Source organism: Epinephelus fuscoguttatus, linkage group LG5 (assembly GCF_011397635.1).
Source record: "Epinephelus fuscoguttatus linkage group LG5, E.fuscoguttatus.final_Chr_v1".
NCBI classification, from domain to species: Eukaryota; Metazoa; Chordata; class Actinopteri; order Perciformes; family Serranidae; genus Epinephelus; species Epinephelus fuscoguttatus.
The window spans coordinates 29,878,111-29,895,748 of NC_064756.1; the positions used below are offsets into that span (position 1 = coordinate 29,878,111).

General features: G+C 40.6%; 1 protein-coding gene across 2 annotated transcripts; it reads left to right on the plus strand.

Annotated features, from left to right (window-relative positions):
- The first annotated feature begins 780 nt into the window (after positions 1-780).
- Positions 781-17,598, plus strand: LOC125888378 (integrin-linked protein kinase). Of its 2 annotated transcripts, none has more exons than XM_049575714.1 (13): positions 781-883; positions 2,125-2,389; positions 9,914-10,079; positions 11,227-11,322; positions 11,421-11,517; positions 11,606-11,689; positions 11,911-11,996; positions 12,110-12,219; positions 12,450-12,577; positions 12,782-12,903; positions 13,068-13,167; positions 15,355-15,485; positions 15,630-17,598. In XM_049575714.1, exons 2-13 carry the CDS (start codon positions 2,301-2,303, stop codon positions 15,777-15,779), a joined length of 1,359 nt encoding a protein of 452 aa, XP_049431671.1. In that variant the 5' UTR covers positions 781-883; positions 2,125-2,300; the 3' UTR covers positions 15,780-17,598. The 2 variants fall into 2 exon arrangements, with proteins under 2 accessions (XP_049431671.1, XP_049431672.1); XM_049575715.1 differs by having other exon boundaries at positions 2,176-2,389.
- The last annotated feature ends 40 nt before the right edge of the window (positions 17,599-17,638 follow it).

The following is a 17,638-nucleotide window of genomic DNA, read 5'->3' on the forward strand; positions in this document are numbered from 1 at the left end:
TGCAACTAAAGCTAGATTTAAAACTAGAGATTTGGAGGGGAAAAAACATTTCCAGCCTGTAGGGAGACAATTTTTTTTTTATGTTTGTACATATTCACTTCACACTTCATAGGACTAATCATATGACTGCCATGATACAATATAAAAAGTGTTGTGTTTTAGGGTGGATTTTCCCTTTAGGACATGCACATGACCAGTAGTGGAAAGTAACTAAGCACATTTACTCAAATACTTTACTTAAGTACAATACTGAGGTACTTTCCATTTTATGCCAGATACCTTTTAATTCTACCCCACGATATTGTACTTTTTACTCCACTACAGCTATTTGATACCTATGAATACTTGGATGCATTAAAATGAAGACAAGACTTTATTGATCACCCATGAGAAATTCAGCAGATATTAAGCCACACCTTTACCAGCTACAACAGTCAAATTATTAACATAATGCATCATCATAATAACAAAAATATATGTTAAGCCCTACACATTTTTAAATGGGCCACTCTGCATAAAGAGTACTTAAACAACTGTAATTTAAATGCAAGACTTTTACTGAGTCACAGAGTATTTCTAAACTGTAGTATTGCTACGTTTACATAAACAAAATATGTTCCTCCGTCACTGCACACACTCTAACTTTGTTGATGCCTCTTATAAAGTCGAATAAAAATCTGTGACCTGAGGCTGTGAATATTTTGCCCTTCTGCAGTTCCCTGTGCAGCCTGTAGGGGGCGGGGCGTTCTCTTCCTTTCATTGAACGTTACCACGTACGTACGGCGGCAGTGAGGGTGTGGACGTCCCACAGCATTCAATCTACTGGACACAACACACAGCGCTGCTAATAACTTCTGTTCACCGCAACAGGCGACTGTACCCGGTAAGTTTATCATATTGGAGACATATTTAATATCACGTTGGACTGTTCAAACCACCAACCTATATTGTTACATGTTCACCTCAGTCAAGTCAGCGTCAAATGAGAGAGACGGAGACAGTCCGCGGCGTCAGGGCAGTTGGTTAGCTTGTTAGCCTGTGTCTCATTTTGTCAGCCAGAGGATGCTAGCTAATGTTAGAGCTAACCCAGTCACTTTCAGTTTAATGGAGTGTAATAAACGTACACGGTGGTGGCGACAGGAGCTGAAGGGATAACCAGCTAACTTTAATGAGCTGTTCCTGTGTGTTAGCGAGATAGCAGTGTAGCTAGTCACAGTGCTGTGCAGACAGTGGGTTACTAACGGTGAACTCATTACTGTGGCACCAGGTTGATGCAGTGTTTATGTTATATACATGAACAAAGCCAACCTGCGCAGTGACAGTACATTAAGATGAGCTGCAGCTATAGTTATACTATCATCTACCAACCTGTTTTTAATATGAGTGCTTGGCTGATTCAAACATGAATGAAGTGTGTCTTTTCATTTGTGTTGATTGTAATTAGAGGTCAAAAACTGTGATCCCAGTCCTTTGCCAGTGTCATGCCACATTTGTTATCCCTGCCACAATCTGTTGTCTTTGGTAATGACCTGCAATTATGTTATTTATTCAGCCTACACATAGTTTCATCATAGTTTAGGCTGTATGAAATATGAGGAAGCATGTTATTTACACTTCAGTCTCTCTCTGTATCTCTTGTGTTTATTAAAATCAGACTTTAATAAAGCTGAAACTCAAATATCCTCAGTTTAGTATCACATAACACAGAGAATCCACAGATGTAGGAAGCTGGCATCAAGTAGTGTTGGACTTTTTTGCTTGATAAATGACTAAACAATTGATTGATTAGCAAAAGAATTGCAGATTAATTTCCAGTCAGTCATCTAATTGATTAAATGAATAATAATTGAAGTGCTAATTCAAGTATTAAGGAAGTACAGGACTTAGCGCCACACTGGATAAAGGTATTTATGTACACTGGTGTACAGGGTGCTAGTCACAACCAAGTGTTGTGAGTCACAGTCGGGAACAGCCACCCACTCTTATGGGTGGATAAGATTACTCAACACTAGCTTGGTTGTTGAGCTTTGTTCATTTTAGGTTTGTACAATTGTCTGGAATAGAGATTAAACTGATTAAAAGATGTGTTAACAGAGCAGATTCCCTCATTGTGTCCTTTTTCAGGGTTGCCAGAGTGCTGTTTAGTATCTCTGACTGTGTCGCTCATTATCCCAGATGAGGGACTGATGCTGGCCAGGAACCTATTGAACCCCTCGGGTCGCCTCCCTCATCTGTCCCACTTCAGTTCTGCATCTACAATCACGGGTGCGCCTTAAGAGAAGGAGAATACACCAGTCAAAATGGATGATATCTTCACGCAGTGCCGGGAAGGCAATGCAGTGGCAGTTCGCTTATGGTTGGACAATACGGAGAATGACCTCAATCAAGGGTGAGCCAGAGTTTATTTATGAGTGTGTTTCTTTGTCAGTAGGATGTTAATGGTATCCAGACATCACAAATCACTTCTGTCGATGGCTTGAGGCTGATTAAAAATTAACAGGCTCTTGTTGTTGTTAAACATTTGATTTAGCTTGTCTGGGAAAAATATAAAAATAATCATTTGTTTATCTATACAGGCTCAAGAATCATCATAAAGTTAATTCACAGTTAAACAGACACTGATAGATTTTGTATCTTCACTTTTCAGTCAATGATCATTTTGACAGTTACACTTTATCTGCATGAGACCTGCCACAACATGAGTCTGTGATGCTAGATAACGTAACCCAGAATCCCAGTTACATATCAGGTACACTGTCTGTCTTTTGTCTACTTTAAATGTTGCATTCTCAAACCAAATTTCTGATGCAGACTGAAAGCCCGCCTTTTCAGTCCCTAGCGAGAGCCTGACCTGCGATTGAACTCATTTCCTTGTGGGCACATGTTTATGTCCAGAATGCCAGCGGAGTAATTCAAAAGCACGATGTCGGACAGGAAACCCACTGTGATGGTCGAGTTAGTCACCCTTGCAGTTTTTGCTGTAATTGACTTTGGGCTTGATGGCAATTTAAAAAAAAGACTGGACATGAATGCACAGAATGCTGCAGGCCTCTGTACGATTTGACATGTTTATTATACAAATATCAGTCTGATAGTTACAGATCATTAGTCCATCCTCAGCAGTTTCTGTATCCTCAGCTGACACTGTAAAGAGAAACTTGGCCGAGCTTGCTGTCAAGTAGTGATGACCACCCGTGAAGCTTCCTTTCTGGACTCCCAGATTTAGACTACCGGTATTTGTTTTCAGAGTAAACACAAAGAGACTGAATAGATCTATTTAATTATAATGACTGTTTGTGTTGGAGCTGCTCTCCTCTTTGCCTTTATAACTGTTTTAGTACATTTATGGTAAGAAGGTCAAACGCATTGACATCTGCTTGGATTGTTTATAACACTGATGAAGAATTGTCTGCAGTGGACACGTTTCAGAAGTGTCAGAGAAACTAGTGGCTGCTTTTTTCATTTTCTTTGAATGCTGTTTCAAAGTTGAACGTAAAAATGTTCAAGTAGTAGTGTGACCGTCTAATGTCTCATGTAAGAATGGTAACAAAATGAAACATGGTTCTGTTTAAGAGGTGTGACTCTGATAACATCCGGAAGTAAACTAGTTAGTCTGATCTATTAATAATGTGTTAAGACAAGCTAAGAAAACATAGGATTGTTCTGTTGCCATCTGAGACACTCAGACGTCTCCAGTTGCATTTTATAGTTTGGCTAAAAAGAGTTGTTCACAGCTTTTGCTATGATTTAAAAAAAAAAAAAAAAAAAGTTTTTTAATTATTATAATATGCAAAATGTCTTCTTGAAGCACTTTTGCTTTTTTCCTCCTTTTTAATTCAGCCATTTGTGCAGGAATGAAAAGAGATGTGTTCTCCCTTTTAATGTCAGTGCTGATTGTGTTTGCTCCGTTTTTCTGTTACTCTTATCCAATTCTCCCACTTTTGTAAACCAGTATGGTTACATCAAGCCAGTGTGGATCCATGCACTCCCTACATGTGACTCGTCCATTAGCTGATTACATGTCAAGTCCCCTTTTCCGGTTGATATATCTCCCCCAGTGGGTGAAATCCATTTATTCTTGTCTTTTCATTTCCCTACAGAACTTGTTATTCCTCCCCTTCTATATTTAAGTAAACCCACTATATCTCAGCCTATCAGATCCTTACTATAATATTTTCTGCGCTCCTCGATGAGAGTGTGTTTACACTGATGTAACCCCCATACAGAGAGTAGTAGTGGAATGCTGAATCTCCTTACAAGGAGGCCCGAGGGAAACATCTACCACCTACCAAAACTGAGAGAGAGGGGGAGGAGATTATTGTAATGGGGCAGGACTGGAAGAGTTATGTGTGACGAGACAGTGGATCTTTGTATGTGTGTGTGTGTGTGTGTGTGTGTGTGTGTGTGTGTGTGTTGGGGGCGGGACATGCACAGTAAGCCATAGCAGGTCACGTCTCCTTCCCCTCCTCCACTTGTGTGTTTCCGGTATTCGTCTCCCAGTGGTATTAGATAGCTGCTATCATTTCCCCTCAACATTCCCTCCAAGTTTACAAGACTTAATTGCAAAGTTTCAAACAAATTCTCCTAAATGTTTACAATACGGTCATCCTCTATGGTCTTCTCTGAATATGTTTTACACCACCTCTTTGCCAGTTGGTGCATAATGTTGGTACGAGTTATAGTTTTGTGTTGAAAATTAGTATGAAGGGTAATTTGTGGTTTTTAATTTCAAGTTATATGTAGAGCTGAAACAATAGGTTAGTCAATGGATTAGTCTAGGCTGGACAAGCTAGTCTTTTTCTCACATAGTCAATAATTTTGACTATAAAATGTCAGATAATAGATTATGAAAATAGTTGCTGGGGACTTTTCTAATAATCAGCTTAACAACTAATAATTTCAGCTGTCTACATTTGTTGAAAATGAATCAGTAACTCTATTTTAACAATTGATTAATCATTGAAGTCTTGTGTCCCGGCCTCTCAAATGTGCGCACCTGCTGCTTTTCTTTGTCTTACATTAGAATATATTGAATACAGTATCTCTGGATTTATATTGTTGGTCAGACGACACCCGAAGCAAACATCATCTCTGGCTCTAAGAAATTGTGATGCTGTTCTCAACTTTTGTGGAACAAAACAAGATGGCATGTTAATCAATATTGAAAATGATTGTTACAGCCCTAGTGGTATGAAAACGGTGTTTATTACAGGTTTAAGGGTTATGAGGTCCTGTGCCCAACCCATTCCTCAGTGCCACATTTGTGTTGTTTTTAGTCTCAGAGGACTGACTTAAGTGCTCGTGTGATTTCTTTGGCCTACGAGTGTGTAATCGTGGCTTTAATGGTGATCTGTATTTAGCCTCCTCATATGTACGTCCAGAAGAGGCCCTGTATGTGTGTGAATAACGGTTTGAGGATAACACTTTCCTGATAGTTGGACAGCACTTATTTTTATGGAGTTTACCTTGTTGTTAATGTTGAGGCTTCTTTTTTGGGAAGGTGGTGGATATCATTGTGAATACTGATTGTAACCTCTTTAGCAGTGTGAGCCTGTTGCTCTGCAGTGGGTACTGTTGCATGCAGACTGTAGACTAGAGGCTTGTTCGTGCAGGTTGTAATGGTGTCAGTGATAGCAGTTTTGTGAGTGAGCCAGCACTAGGGTTGCTTGATTACAGCTAAAATCATCATCACGATTATTTTGGTCAGTATTGAGCTGACTATTATTTTACACGATTACTCACAGACTTCAGAAACATCATGCTTTTATTAAGCTTGCTGTATTTAAAAGACTTGTCTTTTCAACATTGGATTTCCTTGAACTTTAAATGGAATCATTGGTAGCCAAAATCATAATGGAAAAAATCATTTGATTCATCGCCAAGCCCTAGCTAACACAGATTAGTGGGTATGTTTTTCACCACATTAGCTCTGCTTCTTGAACTTGTTCCATTCAGGATTCTTTAACCTTGGCGCTATTGAGCAAACCAGCCCACTTCATCAGTTTTGAATATAACCATTGTTATCAATGATACATCATCAACAAAGGATGTTGCACAATGCGAAACGGAAGTAAACAGTAGCAGCAAGATGGCGGGTCACATTGATTACCTTTTAGCCTTTGTTCTGTTATTGTAACAGATATTTGTTGTTATCAAAACACAAGCATGAACTAACTATCAATAAGACCACTGCACGCTCTTTTTTCTGATGGTTTCTCACCACATGCCTCCCCTTATGTCTCTTTCTTATCTGTAGAAAATCTCATGCCCACTGCACAGTATGCACTTCAGGTCAAATAAAACCTGCTATGTTTAGTTCCAGCTGGCAATAAACATCTGACAGATGTAGTCTATATCTGTGTGCAGAGCATAAAGTAATTTGTTGACTTGTGATGAGATGACTGAGTAAAGACTATAAATTTCTCCAGTGTCACAGTCCAAGTATTGTTAGTCATTCATTTGTTAGATGTTTTCGAGGATGCTGTTTTCCCTGGTCTGAGGCCTGTTACATGACCTGGCAGGGATGTCCAGGCACAGACATACAGGGTGCAGACAGGGGCTCTTCCTCGGTCTTTTCCGTCTGCCAAACTGAGCACTGTTGGCAGGTGGAAGTGCCTGAAATAAATTACCGCAGCCAGTGTGGAGGGGGTGAGCAGCAGAAAACACTGGCACTCAAGTGCCTTTGGGTTGTGGGGATGAAGCGAGCTTAAAGGGAAAATCTATCCTATAAAAAGGTCCCCCGAATAGAAATCCACACACAGAGAAGAGGCATGAGCCTCACTTGATGTGTCAGTAGTACATTTTTAGCAGCTGTATGTGGATTGGGGCCCTTTTTTTGTTTATAATAAATGATTATGGGTGAATAAAATCATCTTTAACTGTCTTGTTTTGTCCAACTAAAACACCATAACTAGTTAGATTTAAAAGATAAAAGAAAGAGGCATCAAATCCTCACAGTGGAGGAGCTGGAACCAGAAAGATGACAAAGAAAGACATGACCAATATTAATAAACTGTCAAAGTAGTTGCAGAGTAATTTTATGCATGTTTTTTATTCAAGGATTCCCATTAGAACCACATGAAAGTATCTCTAGCTGTCCTGAGGTCCTGCACAAATTGACTGACTAAAGGCCCGAACATACTCGGGCGGAACATACGTGGAGTGGAGTCCGCGCGGTCGTAAAATCTGAGCTTTGCGCGCACAGGGCTTGCGGACGTCCGCTTTGAGTCTGCATGGACCTCCGCGGAGTCCGTTCCGTGTACGCTCCGCCCGAGTATGTTCGGGCCTGTAAAATGTCCGTGAAAAATCCCTGCGATGTGAAAAATACATGCCGAGCCGTCACTGGTGCGCGGAGCGGAGTCCGCGCGGTCGTAAAATCTGAGCTTTGCACGCACAGGGCTTGCGGACGTCCGCTTTGAGCCTGCGCGGACCTCCGCGCGGAGTCCATTCCGTGTACGCTCCGCCCGAGTATGTTCAGGCCTTAATCCATGAATCAGCTTCTCCTTTCACCTTTAGTTATTTGCAAATACTGAATATAAGATCGTACAGATAAGCAAACTGATAATTTTGTGAATGTGTGCTTCAGAAGAACACAGCCATTAACTTAAAAAACTGTACAACCTAAACAGACTTAGCACAGAAAACTAATAAAATCATAGAAGTGAGACTGTGGGGAGTTTCTATCTCATAAACTTAGGCTAATTAGTTTTTAGGATTTGCCCTTTTGGTCTGAGAGGAAATTGCACATAGCAGATCTGGTGTGACTGCAGCAGGTCACCCAGATGCACGTATAGATGTGTGTTGTGGGACTGAGGGTCTCTGTGGGGCTCTTGATGCTGTTTTGAGCAGAGCTTTGCAGGATTTGCGAATACAAGTCAGTGAATTGATGGCAGGAAGGGGGGGCAGAGGGTTCAGATTCCTCCAGATTTATAATACTCCCTTAGTTCTCTGATCACATTATTATGCTGTCTGCCTACTCATAACTTCATGCTGGCCTTCAGCAAGTGCATAACTTTATTATCTGGGGGACTGTGCTGTGTTTTGGCACAAATAGTAAAGCCCACATGAAAAAAGTAAAGTGTATGGAAAGTTGAATACATCATCAGTACAGTCCAGCTGTTTAAGTGAAACTGAGAGGGAGAGTATGGATTTTACCGAAAGGGCGAGGGGGTTGTGAGACTCACATAAGGGAGGACACTCTGTAATAGAGGAGGAGGTGACCACAGCCAGGCAGAGAGAGCAGAGAAATGAAGAATGACACAATTACATACAGCAACTGGAGTGTATGCGTGTGCAGCACTGCTGAAGGAAGTCTCACTGGGCCTTATAAGGACTGCAGCAAATGCTCGGCTTACTGTTCCGTTTTGTTTTTTTCTAGTCTTTTCCTGATTGACTCTCTGTCACTCAGCTCTTACTGCGCCTTAATCTCTCAATCTTTATCTCTTTTTCTCTGAGGAAGTGTGCTATCAGTCACTCTGCCATGTAATCGAGGCCACTGTCCTACATGTGTCGCTGCCAGTGTCATGGAGACAAAGAGAAATGATGAGCAGCAGAGGCCTGTTACATGTTGTCTCAGCCTGAGTTGTGTTAACTTCCCTTTTCTGAGGAAGATGACAGAAGTACAAATGAACAAACTCCTCATTAGGCATTCTGAAAATTCATAGTTTCAGATAAATACACACGTTTGCCAGTTTATTAGTAGCTTAAAAAATATAGTCTAATATAGCAATCCTGCAGTAAATTATAGCTTTATGAAAATTATAACATTCAGTTTGTGTTGAAACTGTTATAGAGAGGTGCTAATTCAACTTAATTATGATTTTGGTGGCTGTATTTTGCACTGCTGGTAAACTGTGTTATTTTTAGAGGTGTTTCTAATACCTAGTCTACCCCTTTAGATATAATTTGGGTGGAGACCTAATGAAAGTAGGATTTATTGCAGGACTCTTACATTTGTTGGCAGTTCAGTGGGTACACCTAATGCAGGGTGAGGGTTTGACCCAGGAACATGCACTTATCAGTGACAGCTGAAAGTTTCTGATAATATTGCCAATAAAAACTTACTTTCTGTTAACTATTTTCATCATTTCATTTTGTCACGATATAAAACATGTTTTTTCTGTTTAAAAAGTGTGAACGTTGGAAGATGGCAAGTACTTCTACATCTACATCTTTTAAGTGGTTAAGTCTCCCTCAAATGCACAGCTGATATCCTACATGACTTGTTATGTGTTTACATGAATGAACAGCTAATTGATAGTGTTTTGTTTACGTGACATAACTGAAGTGCATATTTGATGGATTCAGCGTGGACAGAGACACGCTTGCTTGCTGTTAGGACATGGTGTGAGGCCTATGTATTCTCAGAGTGAAATCTTTTTACATAACATTATTGATGGAGAGATTTAGATATATCAGACTTCCAACAAATGTTCTTGGTCAAAAATCAGGTAATGGAAACCCTGAGGGCAGCAGTGTGGATGATAAAGCTGCTTGCTGTGTGTGTTTTATGAGAGACAGACCGAGACAGAGAAGGAGAGAGGTACAGGGAAAGGGTAAGGAAAGGTGGAAGGTGAACTATTGTACAGTGTTTCTTTAAGTTATTAAAAACTTACTCAGGATGCTGCTTTATCACCTGAAACCCGAAATATTTTCTAACAAGCTTACCCAAACTGCCCCAACAGCGGGTCAACCTGTGGGACCTGCAGGTTGTGGGTGGACCCGTGCATCAATGCTATAAGCATTAGCTTAATGTGTGGATAGCAGAGGGACTGAAGTTACTGCATACTTTTTTCTCCCTAAAGTCATATTTAGAGTAACTGCAGGACAGGCTGGAAAAGTTGCTAAGTCCTTTGCTGTGCTAAAGGCTTTTGTGAAACATTAAGTCAACATGAATTTTCCTCTCTCGCTGTAGAGATGACCACGGCTTCAGCCCTCTCCACTGGGCATGCAGGGAGGGCCGCTCCAGCGTGGTGGACATGCTCATCATGAGAGGGGCTCGCATCAACGTCATGAATCGTGGGGACGACACGCCTCTGCACCTGGCTTCCAGCCATGGACATCGCGAAATCGTGGGAAAGGTAGGTTGCATGTAAACACTGGGGCGAGCACACAGTGATGCTTGAAAAGGTTCCTTCCTGGTTTCTTAGTCATCCTGTAACCCCACTGTAATATTGTTTCTGATGATTGTCAGAATATGAATTACCTCCAACATTATAACACAACATAGTCTCTCTCTTTGGTCTATTTGTCAGTGTAAAGCCCAAGCTGTGAAACGGACACTAATCTCTTCTAAGCACACAGGTGTTAAAATCTATTGCTTCATGAACACAGGATATTATGAAACCTAAAATGATGACATATGAATAGCAATTATAGACAGAAGGTCTTGTCTGTTCTTGCAACTGAAGATAGTCAGTGTTGAGGGAAAACTTAATGTTTCAGTGGCTGCAAGTATGATTATTAAACCTGCTTATAACACGTGTGAAGCATAGAACAAGAAATTTGTTTTGTGAAAGTAGTTATTTACCTCTAAACTGATTAATTAATCTTTCAGTTATTCAATGCTTGCACATTTTAAATATTTCTTAAAAGGGATGGACAAGAGGATTAATACATCAGCTGCAGGCTGACTTAATGACAGATGGACTTTTTTTAATTTGCAGATAATTGACCATTTAAAAGCACAATTTGTGCACAATCAGTAGCTGGGATCCACTGGCTTGTAGTGTGTGCATGCACAAGCTCCTACGCAGCATAAAAACTGGGTACAATGTATGTCCTGTTTTAAGGCTTTGTAACCCACTGGTTTGCTCTTGTGATGCAACTTGCAGTCCGGTATGTGGAGCTCACATATTGTAAGTGTTTTTAGAACAGCAGCACCTGGGGGGTAAAATAGAGGAACACAAAGTGACCTGTTAGACGATTGTGTTCGCTTAAAGACATTATATTTTAGTTTCTGAAAGAATGCAAGGATGTCTTGTATCTTAGTATACCATATGCCATAATGTGAGGCCTCTGCTCCAGGGTGTCTGATTTAGAATTGCTGCCAGGCAGCTATTGAGTTTAATGTTAGGCATGTCTCAATACCTCTGGTATGTGTCCACAGGCAAGACGAACTTCCATGATTTTTGTTGGCAGCATGAACACTAAGCCCTGTATACAGGCCAAACAAGATCTGACCAGCCTTGTTTTGCATATAACCCTTTGTTTCTGCTCCTCTTTCAGCTGATCCAGTGCAAGGCAGACACAAATGCAGCCAATGAACACGGAAACACACCACTGCATTATGCCTGCTTCTGGGGCCAAGATCAAGTGGCTGAGGTTAGTGCACCCCCTGGTGGTAGTAAAGCTGAGACTTATCTGTATTCATGTGTAATTCTATTAAAATGTGGCTGACACCAATCTGTCCTTTAACTCAGGACCTCGTGACTAATGGGGCTCAGGTGAGCATCTGTAACAAATATGGGGAAACCCCTCTGGACAAAGCCAAACCTCACCTGCGGGAACTCCTCAAAGGTATCCTGACTCCTCATTACCACTTACCTCATACTTAATTGCCTTTGTGTTCAGTTTTCTCATCTTAAACTACACCTTTGACACACAGAAAAGGCTGAGAAAATGGGGCAGAGCTTGACTAAAATTCCCTTCAAGGACACGTTCTGGAAAGGCACTACCAGAACTCGACCCCGTGAGTCCCACACACACATGAAACAGTTTATTTGCTGACCAGTTTCCATCAGTCGGTTTGGTCAGAGTGCTGCATGAAAGAGAAAAAATGTTCCTAGCTGGCGTCCCAGCCAGTCCTGATGTGGTGTTTGAAATTTCCACTGCCTTTTCGTCTGTATGGTGTCGTGCTAAATTTGACATGAATAGTGGGGCTTTTGTCTGAACTCCATCTTGTGTTTTTAGGCAATGGCACTTTGAACAAACATGCAGGCATTGACTACAAACAGCTCGCTCTCCTGGCTAAAATAAATGAGAACCAGTCTGGAGAGGTACCTCTGATCTTATTTTTATCACACTGTATGGTCATGCAGAATTGCTGATGATCGTTTACACAAAACATGCCATTCATGTCTGTTTTTTTGTGCTTAATTCTTGTTTTTAGCTGTGGCAAGGTCGCTGGCAGGGGAATGAGATTGTTGTTAAGGTGCTAAAAGTTCGTGACTGGACCACAAGGAAAAGCCGAGACTTCAATGAGGAATATCCCAAACTCAGGTTATTATTTAATCCAGACTTTTCTACTGCCCCTGTGTTCTGTGCAGTTGTCGTCACTCATTTGTCTGTTTGCATTGAACCAGATTATTTGTATTATTTCTTTTTGGAGGTGTTGCGTCTCACACAAGGCATCTGTTAATGACAAATCCTCTGTGGGTTTGCCTATTTCTGTCTGTTTGTCTGTCTGTCTGTCTGTCTCCCCTGTCCCTACCTCTTGGGCTCCATCCCAGGATATTTTCCCATCCGAATGTCCTACCCATGTTGGGAGCATGTCAGTCTCCTCCCGCCCCTCACCCCATCATCATCACACACTGGATGCCTTATGGCTCTCTCTACAATGTGCTGCATGAAGGCACCAGTGAGTACTTCTACTCTGGTTACACAGTCCGTTCTTGTCACCGTTTTTAGTGGTTTGCAACGATTTGTGATTTATGGCACTTTCACATTTCTCATTATGTTGCCATCGTTCTTTGTACAGTAGCCATTGTACCACCATCCTCATATGTGGTGAAAGTAAGAGGGGCTGAAACCTGTTGTGATTTGTCACTCATTCTGCTGTCAGACTTTGTGGTGGACCAGACGCAGGCGGTGAAGTTTGCACTGGACATTGCTTGTGGAATGGCTTTCTTGCACACACTTGAACCCATGATCCCTCGCCACTATCTCAACAGCAAGAGCGTTATGGTAAGGAGGACTCTGTGGTTTCAGCATAACTTTCAGGATAATGAACTGACCTGTCACAGGAAACTGTGTTGCTTGAAAAAAAAAAAACAGAAAACAGCAGAGAAGTGAATGTCATCTGTTCAACTTTAAAGTGACATCTCAGTCGGCGCTTCTTGTTTCCACAGATAGATGAAGACATGACAGCCAGGATCAGCATGGCAGATGTCAAGTTCTCCTTCCAGTGTCCTGGCAGGATGTACTCACCGGCATGGGTAGCCCCTGAGGGTAGGCATCACTCATAAAGCACGGATCCAAAGTGACAGCTGAAACCACAGCAGCTCGAGCGTGAATGATGGATGCAGGGAACTCTAGACTGTCTCAGAACTAAATGTAATCCACAGCTGATGTCCCCTTGAGATGCAGTGAAATCAAAACATAAACTGATAGCAGCAGTTCACAGAAAAGCGTTACATTGACAGAACAGTGTATGGAGCATGATGGTGGTGACTGTATGGGGTACAGGAGACCGGTTACCATAGAAACAACCTCCATACAGTCTACATGTAATGGGCAGTGAGACATGAAATTGAGAGCACAGAGAGAATCGCTATTGAGATGGCAAAAATGTAAACATTTAGCTAAGATGAAGAATTTTAATAGGTCTTATCTTCAGAAAGAACTTAAAATTAATTAATTGATAAAGTAAAATTTGAATATTTGAATAAAAAGAAAAAGATGTATATGACCAGTTGGGGTGTAAATCACTAGTTTTATCATGATGCAATATTATATTCATTCTTTGGACAATACAATATTTGCTGATATCAGCGTCCACCAATCAGTTCAGGGGTTTGCGATCCATATGAGACGATATCATATGCCCGTGTAACACAAGTGGTTACAAAAGAAGCTGCCACCCCTTTCTTTTTTGCTTTTGGCCATAAAAGATAAAAACAACACATAAATAATTGCAACTGGTTAAGTACAGTGAAGATAACTTTAAAGTGACTCCACTAACACACAAACAGCACATGGGATAAGTTAGCCTTAAGGGCCTTTGTCCAGAAATCTTTTCATTTTAACCCAAACCATGATCTTTTTCCCAAAACTTCAGGGCTACCTGGCTTAAAGCCCTGAAGGCAGACTTCTCCCAACAGCCATAAAACATGGATTAACAACAAGATCTTTTAACAAAAGTATCAAATTATAACTGTCAGGGTTCATCGGCAAAACAGTTTTTTTTGCTTGTTACCCATTATCAGCACAAGTACTTCTAAATTGCACAAACTAGCCTCGCAGCTAGTGGAGTGTTCCTCTACTCGTAACTTAACAAATTACATGTATTATTCATACTTTTTCTTACTCACCGTTGGGCTAAGTCACTCTGTTTCCCAACACAACAGCTCAGATGAATTTCAGCCTGCATGCACATTTTTTTTCAGCTGAACATTGTTGAAACAGAGCAGCTAAGGCAGATACATCATGTTTCATGAGTATCTTATCTCATATCGGTATTGTTAACATGGCATGTGCTTTGTCTTTTAACCTGTATTTACTCTGAAATCCAAAATATTTCCACACCGCTGATTTACTCCTGAGTAAATAACGTTATCTTGACTGTCTTTTTCTTGGCTGCTTGCCGTTATCTGCCTGGTTTTGTTATGTGGTGTGCCCTAAAAATGATGATATGAATCGATGCTTTAACTTTTCATCAATTATATTGGGTCGTTGATCATCAAATAGATACATCAATCAAAACTGATGGATTGTTACACCTTTATTGACCAGGCTATTACCATTTATCCTCTTTCACTGTGATTTCTCACTTTTGGTATTTTTTTATTTCTTTCATCCATATTTTTCTGTTGCCTGCATATCAAAGTTAAGTCCTTCACTTTATCCCACTCTGTTACATTCTGTTTCCATAACTTTATCCTACTACTGTGGGCAGTGTGGTTATCAAGCACTTCTTAGATTAGTTTACCACAGTGAATGTAAAGGCATTTTCTTTAACACTTTATGATGACCACTCACAGAGAATGGATGATTACTGAAGTCAGTGTTGTGAATTGTAAAGACACAGCACAAATGTGTGTATGTGGCTTATGGTTATGGTCCCACAGTTTCCTGGTCATCAGTTAATGGATGGATATTTGACCTCACACATAGCATAACTGCATAACTGAATGCAGTTTCATTTCAGATAATGTTTGCACTGCAGCCTATCTACAAAAAACTACTTCCAGCTTTTCATTCAGTAGTGTTAAATACATTTAGGTAATAAATCACATTCATATAGAAATTCTCCATTTTAACCTAGTAGTCACAAATGTGTGCTCGGCTGTGCTTGAATATAAGTGCTTTTTGCAGAAGGCAGAGGGAGGCAGTGTCTGTTGTGTGGGTTCACACACCACAACGCTTCAGTGTGTTTGCTCTGCATAACCTTCACTTGTCGCCCTCTGTGATCTCCAGCCCTGCAGAAGAAGCCAGAGGAGATCAACCGTCGGTCAGCAGACATGTGGAGCTTTGCTATTCTGCTGTGGGAGTTAGTGACCAGAGAAGTGCCGTATGCCGACCTCTCCAACATGGAAATTGGCATGAAGGTCAGCAGAGCTATCTTTCGCTCATTCCATTAGCGGCTGGGTAGCAACCGCTTGCAGGCAAAATAAACTATTACTCTGGCTTTTAATGCACTCAAGAATACCTTCTCTACTGTAACAAACATATATGTCTGTTTTGGCTCTCAGGTTGCCTTGGAGGGTTTGAGGCCCACCATCCCCCCTGGAATCTCACCCCACATTTGCAAGCTCATGAAGATATGCATGAACGAAGACCCGGCAAAGAGGCCTAAATTTGACATGATTGTGCCAATTCTGGAAAAAATGCAGGACAAGTGATAAACCTCCTCTGCCCTACTGTGCTGGACTGATGAATTGGGGGACATCTTACCCCAAATATCACTCTGATATGGTGGTGTGGTGCTTACCAGTATTGCCTTAAACTCTCACTCTACCGCTGCATTCAACGCCACTGTAGCTTCTTCTTCTGAGATGATTCAGCAGCAGTCACTTCTATTATGTTGTTGTTGTTTTGTTTTTTTTTGCAAAGTGCTATTAAGTTTTTATTAGTGTCTCCATCTTTGTCCGCCGTTGCTGTCTTCGCAGGAGCTTAATATTGACTGTTCATCTTCTAAACTGTAATCATGTGGACTGAGTACAATCTTCTTCAATCCTGTAGACTGAATAACCTGTGGAGGTCAGCATGACAGTCTGCCACATTGCTTCAGTGGATTTAAGGCCTTATTTTTCTTATCTGGAGTGGGCTCACTATTAAAAAGTCACCCTGTAAGGAAACTGTTCCTCTGTAAATGGTGGCTCATAATAAAACAAACGACATATTAACTCGAGCTTGTCTTGTGGGGAAAAGCTAATGTTAGCAGCAAACTGTATGCAACTGGGCAAGCATGACATGTCTGAAACCAAGCATTTAAACAACATGTAAGAAAATGTATATGAATGAGTGGCGGCCATGAGAGTACTTAGCAGTGTTGTACCATTCAGCTTGGCTGTGTAGTGATGTGTAGAGCTTGACCTGCCTTGAGCATTGATTTGTATCCTGTACAACCTGCTGAGAGTGATGTAAAACCGGTCATACAAACTTTATTTTTCAGTGCAGAAAAAATGGCATTTGATCATTGAGATTTTGGGAAGATTACTTTCAAAATGCATTGCGAGACTGCTTATTTTCTCATCTGTATTACAATAATGTAATGTATTACTGTAATATAGTTTATTTTCATTAATTTCCTTTCCCATTTATTAGCTGTACTATTCAACAAAAGTTGGTCTCTTTTTCAAGATGTCTAAAAGCGTTTCACGCTCATGTTGAATACTGGCAATCTATGTAATCCAACACATAATACCTTCTTTTCGATGTAGTGTCAGGAATGAATGCGTCAGCCGAGCCTGTAATTTATTCATGGGAATCACAGGTACAGTTACAGTTTGTTTTGTCAAGCATGGGGCCTGCCTTTTCCCCCAATTTCATGGCTACATCAGAAGCAGCCGCCAACAGAAGGTAACTGAGACATTAAGGGTTGGTGTTAACATCCTGCAAACTGTCATATTGTTTTTTCACTTGAGATTACTAGATTACTTCTGACTTTGAATCAGTCTCATGGGTTGTTTCTTCTGCCTGCATCGTCTCTGTGCCTCCACCAGCTTGCTCGAATCACAGGTTGAAGCCAAAATTAAGAATGACTTATACAAATGTATGTATTTATATATAAGTATATTAAAAAGGAAAAATATGGGCAACATGAATGTGTGAATTTGTAGTGGGAATTGGGTATTAATAGGTAATTAGCATCTGCATTAAAAAGCAACATCAATATCAGACCGATGATATTTACCAACTGATATGTAACTTAAGGTGGGATAGTGCTTTTGTGATCATTTTTTAGGCTTGAGTCTTATAACTGTCAAATGGACATCAGAAAAGGCATAAATAACATGAATTTAAGATGATAATATTACTTAAGGAGCTCATCGTGGCCTTATGTCCCAATGATGATCAAGTATGTAAGTAATCTGATGCATAAATACTAAGATTTGAATATTTATTGTATCATTTAATAATGTTTTATGGATCTGTTGTAAGCCATTGTTAAGAACAACTTGTAGGCTGCCAGGTAATAAAAAACCTCCACAGCTAGTGAGTCACTAACAATTTCTTACTTTCAAATAAGCCATTAATT

Bases quoted from the DNA above. Each gene is read 5' to 3' on its own strand.
- LOC125888378 (XM_049575714.1), top strand. From the start codon at position 2,301: ATGGATGATATCTTCACGCAGTGCCGGGAAGGCAATGCAGTGGCAGTT. The intron at 11,690-11,910 runs GTGAGTCCCACA...TTGTGTTTTTAG, and splicing joins CACTACCAGAACTCGACCCC to GCAATGGCACTTTGAACAAA. The intron at 15,486-15,629 runs GTCAGCAGAGCT...TTTGGCTCTCAG, and splicing joins ACATGGAAATTGGCATGAAG to GTTGCCTTGGAGGGTTTGAG.